The sequence below is a fragment of the Orycteropus afer genome, unplaced genomic scaffold, assembly GCF_000298275.1.
Source record: "Orycteropus afer afer isolate SDZICR_OR568_19922 unplaced genomic scaffold, OryAfe1.0 scaffold00026, whole genome shotgun sequence".
Lineage (NCBI taxonomy): Eukaryota > Metazoa > Chordata > Mammalia > Tubulidentata > Orycteropodidae > Orycteropus > Orycteropus afer.
In genome coordinates, this window is record NW_006921613.1 from 10,821,841 (window position 1) to 10,832,522 (window position 10,682).

Sequence of the window (10,682 nt, forward strand, 5' to 3'; positions counted from 1 at the left end):
CTTTTAGCAGTCCATGGTACTTTCAGCATTCTCCGCCAGCACCACAACTCAAAAGCATCAACTCTTCTTCGGTCTTCCTTATTCATTGTCCATTACATATATTAGGGGAGCTTAACATGTAAACATGTGGTGGTGATGATGAAATCTTTGTAACATAAATACTTAACCTTCTAATTTTATAGAATCAGAATTTTTGCATTAACAAAACTAGGAGACACTTAACCCTATATATTATTTAGTTATTTGTAATCCTTTTGCTTAAAATGTCTGTCCAATAATAAAAGTACTACTAATCAGTGTCTAAAAATGTAAAATTTGTTTGAGCAAAGTATTGACTGAGAGTGAGCCTTTGATAGTGCCTCTTGAATTAATCACCTCCTTTTGAATTAAGCTGCTTCAGACATTTTGTCGTTTTCCCTTGCCGTTTTTCCCTGAATAGAAAATACTAATATTACTGATGAGTTTTTACCTCGTGGACCTTTAGCAAAAAATGAAGAATGCTCCTTATCGTGTTTCCCAACATCTTTGGGAAAGATCCCAAGAATCTATTCATACATTAAAAGAATTTCAGAATTGTTCTTAGAAACATTTTTGGCATAAAATTATCTCAGTGATTCAATTCAAAGACTTATGCCAAAATTCCCAGTTGGGACAGAGTCCTGTTTTAAAAAAATCATAAATTACTTTGGTCTGACTAAAGCTTGTAAGTGAAAACACACCACGTCTAGAAGAGCAAGTACCTCCCAAGACAGCCTCAAATATTAAGTAAAATAACATATTGATAAATTTAAAGGAATAGCACTGTGATCTGTGATCGAGGGATCTTACAGGGTAGCTGGCAATGGCTCTACTTCATAGTCAAGTGTTGCATTTAAAATACCCAGTTTTTCCTACTCCTATTTAATATTGCTTCAAACTACAAGCTGTAGTCTGTTTTCCACTTTTTAAAGATTCAGTATGTGCAAAAAAAAAAAAGAAAAAGAAAACAGTTAAAAGAGTCAGCATATAACCTAAAACTCACTGCCATCGAGTCATATCTGACTCATAGCAACCCCTCCTGGGGTTTCCAAGGCAGTATCACCACAGAAGTAGATTGCCTAGCCTTCTTTCTGAGGAGTGGCTGGTAGGTTTGAACTACCAGCCTTCTGGTTAGCAGTCAAGTGCCTTAGGCACTATGCCACCAGGGCTCCTGTATAACCTAAATACATTTGAAATTCTCTTTTTAAAAAAAACATTTTTACTGTGATTTGGGTGAAAATTTACAGAGCAAATTGGTTTTCCATTCAATAGTTCATACACATTTGTTTCATGACATTTGAAATTCTCTTAATCTCACTTTTGATTTTGCTTTAATTTTCAGTGTGTTAAAGCTAATATGAATCTGTGAATTAAATATATACATCAGACTGTTAAAACACTCTTCATTTAGTAAACAGCTACTCTTTAAAAGGACATTTATAGCTTCTACTGAGCCAAATTTTATACATACACGATGAAAACTGTCAGGGCCAGAACACAATGGAACTGTGTTTCTGGGTCTCACAAGTTTTCCACCTTTGATAGGGTATAATCTTAGCACTTTTCTATTACTATTTGTGGAAAATATTTGCATTTTTCTTCTCTGACAGGTTTCCCCCTTATACAGGTTCTGGCTTTCACAGGTTTACTGTGTATAGCACATACATATGTCCCAAAATATAGTGCTGTGGGTTGTATGTGCATATCCAGACTTGAGAACTTAAGATACATATTTTATGTGGCTCCTCTTTGCAAGCTATAATTTGGATGAAAATCAGTCTTAGACTGTACTAAGAAAAATCAAAGAAATCTGAAGAAACAATTATTTCTCTGGGTTGGCTTCTTTTGTAAGGTTGCTTTTCTGGTCATAAGAAGGTATGTTTTTGTATTTTTCAGATATGGATGAATGCAGCATAAAGAACATGTGCCTGAATGGAATGTGTATCAATGAAGATGGCAGTTTTAAATGTATTTGTAAGCCTGGATTCCAGCTAGCATCAGATGGGCGTTATTGCAAAGGTTTGTGCTAGAAAACTCTTAAGCCACATTCTTCATATCCTTTTTCTCCTCTCTGTGTTGTATAGAGCTATCATCTTCTCTTGTTTAGAGGTATCACCTTCCTTGTTGATTTTTGGCATTTAAAGTGCCCCTGATTCTGGTTTAGGAAACCTGACCAGAATTCTTTCTTGAGTCCAGCCACCTAAGACTTATAGTTTATGGTCAGAGGCTGTTCTTACTTCAGAGAGTGTATTTAACGTGTTCTCAAAGGAGCCTGAACGGTTGCTTAGGTTGGGCTTGTGATTCATGAATCATAAGCCCACCTGCCATTTGGTATACAGACAGGTGTGGGTGTTCTTCTCATTATGCTGAGTTATGTCTGGTCCTTCCAGCTGGGAAATAGGCTTCATGATGGCTCTTTGCCACCATTTACATCTTCACTTGGAAAAAAGTAGTGCAGACTTATAGGCAGTGATCTCTTTCTTATAATTTCTTCTAGGTATTTTGTTGTTGTTATGTGCCGTTGAGTTGGACCTGACTCATAGTGACCCTTCCTTGGGTTTCTGAGGCAGTATCACTAGGGAAGTAGATTGCCCAACCTTCCTTCCGAGGAGTGGTTGGTGGGTTTGAACCACCAGCCTTCTGGTTAGCAGTCAAATGCTTTAGGCACTACACTACCAGAGCTCCCCTAGGTCTTTTAAGGAACAGAAAATGTTCCATGGATAACTTATTAGGTTTATCAAGTCTCATAAACAAAAAGGGAAATAGGGTTAAGCAGAAGATACAAAGCAACTGAGAGCCATGTTCAGCTTGGTAACTTTTGAAATAATCTCATTACCCTAAGTATTGAGGCAAACATGAAGATTTGCATTTGTGCTGTTGAAAATCAGTATGCTGAGAAGAGTTATTGGACACTGATTTGTGCTCAGCATCTCTTGATTGCTATAGTCAGGGATGAGTGATGAGTGATCACTTGGGTCCAAGGTCTGAGTTAGAACCATACTTCTTAAGGAACCTCATACTCACAACAGGTCCAGGAAATCTGCTCAAATGCTGCCCTCAAAGCCTTCTGTTAGTAGTTTCAGATGCAGAAGCATAGAGCGTCCAGAGTATCCAAGATGGAGAAAGCAGGATGAAATCATATAGTGCCTCTTCTCTGAGTGTCCCACATGGACAGCTGTGGTAGAGGTTTGTGGACAAAGACTGTGTGTGAAATCTTTGGCGAGATGCAGATTTTCTCCAGGCTTAAAAAGAGCATCTAGATTTTGGGTGTTTACCTACATTCTTTATGACCTTCATATCAGCGGTTCTTAATATTGTGCAAATCTGCATCCATAACAAAACAATTGAATTTTTTTCAATTAAAGGTAGGAAAATGGTTTCTGCACTTTTGAGTCCAGTGCTTGGAGGAGCATGCAGTTGGGAAGATAAGATTAACACATGGAAATCAGCTTAATACAATGTAAAACAGCACAAAACAAAGTGCCAAATTGTGCAGATTAAGTGCTGTGCAAGTAAAAAAGAAGGGAAGAGGGATTGTTGTTGGCATATTTGTAATTCGGCTTCCAAACAAAATATCAGAAGGAAATGTGAAAGCCCCTTTGTGAGCAGAACTTCTGTGAGAACACATCCTCCTCTGACCTATCCACATGTAAACCAAGATGCACTTTCAGTGCCTCTAGGTTTCCGGTAACCCAGCCACAGCCTCTCAGAATTCATATGTCCCATAGGTCATGCTGACATAACTATTTCAGAAGACATCATGACCTCATTTGTGAAACTGAGTTTTGTAGTCATTTCCAGCCAGTGAAATGGGGTTTTCATCAGTTAATGGATTATTCCATTCATTTAAAATTCCTGATGATTTGTAAGATTTCCTCTGATTTTAGCATTCTGGCTTAACAACAGAGAAAGAGAGGATGAGAAAGAGCATACTACAAATTATTATCTATGCCCCCCGAAATGTATAAGACATTGGATCATACACTACAATAAAACTAAAGGAAGAAAAATAAAGAGAGAGAAGGTAATCCTTTTATACTAAATTTCTGTCCCATGATTTTTCTCCTAAAGTCATGAGACAAGATTTTTTTGTTAGTACTGAACACTTAGTTCAGAGCCCACAAATATGGGACTTATTCTAAGCTGAATAAGCAAAGCTTATCTTTAAAGTCAACTAATCTGATGTACAACACGTCCTCTCTGGCCATTTTCTGACTATTGAGGCCTCTCATTTTGAGCAAAGACCTGTGTTACATCTCTGACCCCATTAAAAAGCCTCCATGTTGCTTAAAAGACTGCAGTCACTACTGTTTATTTATTATCTGTTGCAACTTGAACAAAATGATAACTGGAATAACTGAACCAATTTGAGTTCATGTATTTAAATATAATTGCTGTTTTAAAACACAATTTGTACATACATGGAACCTTGGACCATCTGAATGTATTTTGTGCCAAACAACACAGGCTAAGTAAAACACAGAGGTGTTTCACTCTCAATAGCCTTTCTAAGGTCAGAAGAGAGGAAATAGTCACATACCTAGCTGTATATTGTAAAAGGAGTTGTTATGAAATGGTTTGCTTCTGTTATATGTTTTCCAAAACACAAGTTGGGTGCCCTTTCTTACTTCCCCATATTAAGAAAAAGTAAATCTCTGCCATTATTTGTATGTGTCCTATATTTTACCAGCCCTCACTAAGTGTACACATACCATAGTATAAAATATTTGTGTTGTGTAACAAATGCTTTTCTTTGTTGGGTTCATATTGCATATGGTGCTGGTAGTGGTGGCAAAGAATGGTCCTTAAAATCACCTATATTCATTTTTCCAATCTCTTTTTATGGTGTTCTATCAAAGCTCTAGTGTATTTTTCTTTTTTTTTTTTTTAACACATTTTATATAATTTATGTACAGTGAAATATCTAGTGTATCTCTTAAGTCATGCTAATGGTCCCAGAGACTTAAGGCATGTGTGATACTGGAATGAACACCAGTCGGAGTGTTGAATGCCAAAAGGGAAAGTTTCCTGCCCAGATCAGAGACAGAGTTATCAAGCTAGATTCCTAGTCATCCTGGAAGAACTGCCTTATGAAGCGTGACACAAGATCTTCCATTCTTTAGCAGCCCTTCTTCATCCAATTCTGTATCTCCCTTTGTGATTCATATTTTGTACCAGAATAATCTTAGAATATTATTAACCCACTGCTGTCGAGTTGGTCCCAACTCATAGCATCCCCTCCTTGGGTTCCAAGGTGGTATCTCTACGGAAGTAGATTGCCCAACCTTCCTTCTAAGGAGTGGCTAGTGGGTTTGAACCACCAGCCTTCTGGCTAACAGTCAAATGCCTTAGGCACTATGCCACCAGAGCTCTTAGAATATTATTAAAGTAACTTTTTATGGAAAAGAAATAAATTTAGACTGTTAAACTCCCTCAATTCTGTTCCTATCCTCTTAATGGAAAATGAGAATGCATCTAGTTGAGCTTTTGATTACTGATGTACCATGTTATTTCTGTCTTCTCATTTTCAAGTGTTGTAACAGAACTGTGAACATGTTATGGTTTTAGATAAAAGTTACTCAATTTTAATAAATGCTTTTCCCATCACAGATATTAATGAGTGTGAAACTCCTGGGATCTGCATGAATGGGCGCTGCGTCAACACTGACGGCTCTTACAGATGTGAATGCTTCCCTGGATTGGCCGTGGGTCTGGATGGACGTGTGTGTGTTGGTAAGATAGAGCCGTGGTTAGACTTATGGCAGTGAGTCAGTCAGTAAAACCCACCAATAACAAATGCACTCTTACTGTAACAGATATAATAATTTATATTTGTAGAGCAACAAACAAATAAGGGTCAGTTCCGTTCTTGCATAAATTGGATATTCATTCAAGGGATGAAAAGATGAACTGAGATAAAAGAAAACTAAGGGAATTCCCATTTTCCTTCCCCTTTTTCCTTAATCACATAACTCTCCTTCCACAGTTTTCTCCAACCCTGCTTGTTGCTAATGGTCTCTGAAATTGCCCTGTATATGCTCATAGTCTCATGTGAATACTTTAATAGAATTAATTTGCCAAAGGGGGAGGTATGGAATGCAAACGAGAGTATGGTTAATCCACGTAGTTATAATTACATGGTAATAGTTTTCTATGGCTTTATAATAAAAGTTTGTGGTTTGGTGAGAAATAGATACAGATTTTACCCAAACTACTTTTCAGAAAGCTTTTCATTAAATTCTTTGAATTGAGAAAGGATTGAGCATAGCTGGAGAACCCCTCCCTGGTGGTAAAGATAACACTGATGAGTTGCCCAGCCTCCACAGATTTGATATAATGAACTTTTTACAGTTTAAACTTCCTCCTTTTTGTAAAGCACACCAAATCCAGACATTAGATAATTGTGTGTTTATTTGGGGTAATCCATGTTTCTAATAAAGACCGTATTTATCATGGTGTGAGATTCAACATTTATCCATCATTCATTCAGTGTTTATTAAGTGCCTGTTCTGTACTGGCCTGGAGAAGACAAAAATGAATGAGATATAATCCCAATATTTATAGGCTTCACAGTTTAGTGAACTATGATACCCCCTAAAAAAATGAAAGAGTCTGGCCACGTTTAAGATTCCAGTGTTTGGCAGCTAAATGTGTTGCTTTTCTTTTCCCCATGACTCCTAATACCAGAGGCATTCTCTATGAATTAGAACAGGGATGATGGATAAATAAAGCCAGCTTCAACTTTGACCTAGGGAATTCTCATCTGTTTGAAGCGACAGTGTGATGACAGATGCTTCCTCCTGTTTAGATACACATATGCGGAGCACATGCTACGGTGGATACAAAAGAGGCCAATGTGTCAAACCCTTGTTTGGTGCTGTTACTAAATCTGAATGCTGTTGCGCCAGCACTGAGTATGCTTTTGGGGAGCCTTGCCAGCCGTGTCCTTCACAGAATTCAGGTATGTGGTGGTGTGGAGATGCCCTGGTACTGCCCACCTTCTGCCACCATCTGCGGTCTTTGCATTTATGACTGTCACAGGGAAGGATTATGTTATACATGAGGTTTCCAGCATGGTGTACCTTTTGGGGTCTTGATAGAAGCTAGGCAACTTATAATCACATATTACTCACCCAACAGAGATTTTATTGACAGTACCTTTACAATCATTTGGAATAGGCTTTGTAGTTGTGCCTTCCATCTCAACTCCCCACCTTGATAATATTCATGCCCTCTGGGATACATCCAGCTTGCCTTGTTTTCTAAAATGGTTTCATGATGTTTGCTTTTTGCAGGAAATGACTATTATAGAAGCAGAATTTTACACAGTGTAAAACAGAATAATTTTCAGGTTACCTGAGTATTTCCAATTTTTTTTCTTGAAGGCCATCTGTGAATTTGTTCACATCCAAATGTTGATATGAGTTGGTTTTTCCTAAATGATCATATTCAAGTTAGGGAAAAAATATTTTTCTCAAGTTGAGGTGGCATGGCATAATAAAAAGAGAACTGGATGACAAATCAAATTTTTGCTCTTGAGTTCACAGGCAGAGAAGTTACTTAATGTGAGAGTTTAGTTCTTTGTGGATTTATGTTTCTTTAGGATTTTCTCTCAACTAATTTCAGAAGGGGGAGCTCTCGTAGCATAGTGTCTAAGGCACTTGACTGCTAACCAGAAGGTTGGTGGTTCAAACCCACCAGCCAGTCCTCGGAAGGAAGATAGGGCAATCTACTTCCATAGTGATACTGCCTGGGAAACCCAAGGAGGGGTCACTATGAGTTGGGTCCAACTCGACGGCACATAACAACAACAACAGCAACAATTTCAGAAGGGTTTGAAATGGCTTGCATTAGTAAATGTAATTATAAAATGGTCTATTATGGAAAAGGAATGCCATTGGTTTTCTCATCTATAAGAGGTATTTGTCTTTGATAATCCATGATGTCCTCTGCAATTGTAAACTTTCTATTTGTAATGCCAAAACTAGTTTATTGAAATGAAGTCAATGGACTGTCCACATTTAAATGTCATTTTAAAGTAGCTTGGCAGTCAACTTAGAGATATCCTAGATATAACAAAGAAAGCATATTGTTCTGATTGGCTTTTGCATCCAAGGTTCAGTCAGTTCTTCTCTGGCCTAGATAAAATTAATTAAAGACTCACCTACAATTTTTAAAGATTTTTCAATTTGAAAATGATAGTGTTTGAAATTGTAGGGTTATACATTTATATTGTGATAAGTTAAATAAAATTAAATGGAGGATAAAAGGAATGAGGGATGCCAATTAAAGAACAGAAGCTTTATTTATTCTGGCTCATTACCTCACTGAGTGAATCAGATACAAATTCTCACTTTTCATGTGATTGAAAACCAGTTAAATATGTGTGTATGATATGTCAGTTATACAGTAAATGAAACAGCGCAACACACTGTCGTCGAAACGGATCTGACTCATAGCGACCCCTCCTTGGATTTCTGAGACAGTAATCTCTACGGAAGTAGATTGACTAACCTTCTGAGGAGTGGATGGATGGTGGGTTTGAACTGCCAGCCTTTTGGCTAGCAGTCAATCTATTTCCATAGTGATACTGCCTTGGAAACCCAAGGAGGGGTCGCTGTGAGTTGGGTCCGACTCAGCGGCACAGAGCAACAACAACAACAACAAATGCCTTAGGCACTACAGTACCAGAGCTTCTATGTAGAGAATAGGTGATTTGATTTGTTCACATGTTGGTTAAGTGGAAGAGACAAAACTTGAATACAGGACCCTTGTGCATAAAATTCCTTACTTTTGTATTTTTCTCTGTTCCAAGTGCATCGCCAAAGAATTCTTATGATGCATAGGAAATGATGCCAGCTTATAAAAAGATGACCGACAGCAGTAAAGCTAAGAATCTTTTCTAAATCTGAGGCCCAGTTTCCCTAATTTCTGTTTTATACTTGAGTGAATTTACACAGAAGAGTTATACTTTACAAGTGGTTTCATTCTGTTTGGTTTTCCTGACCTCCTTGGTGGATGAAAATGCCAGGCCATGAAGGATCTGAATGTAGACTATTCCTCATTTCAGGAAAGAGGCGGAGTTTTTTAAAGACACTGAAAATATCCAGAAAGGATATCTTTAATCACTTTAGTGACAAACTGACCATGCAACCCCTAAAGTTTGTTTTGCCCTCTGGAGGTCAAGCAAACTGCATATGAAGATTTTCTTATTAACCAATGAAGCTGATTCACTTTGTTCAGAAAGTCTTCATGTTGCTGAGCCATCTAACAACAGCATTCACTATTGAAATCAGTCAGCTAAACCTGCAGAAGTGTCATTCTGGAGAATGTTCTTGTGTGTTCCCCATACCACTATCTCTTTGACATAACACTGAGTTAGCTCATAATGACATCTACCATTTATTCGTACTTGAGCTACCCCAGGCATTGTGCTGAACACTCTATGGGTGTATTAAAATGACATTAGACCTAATACTGAACATGTGTTGTTCTGATTGGTTGGTTTACACCTAAGATTCAGTCAGTTTGTTTCTGACCTATATAAAATTAAAGATTCACCCACAATTTTTAAATATTTGTCAATTTGAAAATTATAATGTTTGGAATTATAGAGTTAAACATTTATATTATGATCAATTGGTGGTGTAGTGCCTAAGGCATTTGACCGCTAAACAGAAGGCCGGTGGTTTAAACCCACCAGCCACTCCTCAGAAGGAAGGTTGGGCAATCTACTTCTGTAGAGATACTGCCTCGGAAACCCAAGGAGTGGTTGCTATGAGTCCCATCTGACTCAGCACCAGTGAGTTTGTTTTTTTTTTTGGGTTTTTTTTTTTTTTTTAAGATAAAATTAAATGGAGGAGTTTGAAAGAAATAAAAGATAACAATTAAAGAATGAATGTGAGTAGGACATCATTATCTCAGTTTGTAGAAGAGGAAACTAGCAGTGGTAAATGATTGGCTCTCAAGACCCCTAGCAATAAGCCCTGCAGTCAGCATCCAAACCCATGCAGATCTGAATCTTCAATGAACGGTAGTAGTCTAGTGCCAGATCTCACCTAAATGGAAAACAATGGTGACAATAATTTGCTTCCATTTAGGCCAAGCATCAGCTAACTTTGCATTAATTGTGAAAGTGCTTTTTACAAAACTGGCATGATTTTGTTTTCCCGGTTTGATTACATACCATTTTTCTCTAGTATTTTAATTAATTGCTGATGTGAGAGAATACAAAAGAAATATTTGCTTTTTGCTACTAATCACTGATTTTCAAATACACAATGAAGCATGTATTTGTTTGTTCCCTTTTGGCTCCTTTTAAGATGATTTTAGATTAAGGGATTTCAGTTTTACTCAAATTTACATTAAAAGACATAGGTTCTGAAGGATTCAACCTTAATTTTTGTATGTATAGAGCATTTGTTCAACTATTGAAGTTTTCTGGAATTTCATTTTACTTGGATCTGTAAGTATCTATGGAAGATCAGTATGTATGGAAGTAGCTGTTAAGAAATCAAATGATGTATTTATTGCATTGGGCAAATCTGCTTCAAAAGACCTCTTTTGGTGGCATAGTGGCTAAGACACTTGCCTGCTAACCAGACAGCTGGCGGTTCAAACCCACCAGCCACTCCTCGAAAGGAAGGTTGGGCAATCCTACTTCC

General features: G+C 37.5%; 1 protein-coding gene across 1 annotated transcript in view; it reads left to right on the forward strand.

The window, feature by feature from the left end:
- The window catches only part of FBN1 (fibrillin 1), a 357,319-nt gene that overhangs the window by 226,311 nt on the left and 120,326 nt on the right, over nucleotides 1-10,682 (forward strand). The window contains exons 15-18 of the mRNA XM_007935310.1: nucleotides 1,646-1,661; nucleotides 1,915-2,037; nucleotides 5,629-5,751; nucleotides 6,827-6,979. Coding sequence (XP_007933501.1) covers nucleotides 1,646-1,661; nucleotides 1,915-2,037; nucleotides 5,629-5,751; nucleotides 6,827-6,979 — 415 coding nt within the window. The remainder of the gene's footprint in view (nucleotides 1-1,645; nucleotides 1,662-1,914; nucleotides 2,038-5,628; nucleotides 5,752-6,826; nucleotides 6,980-10,682) is intronic.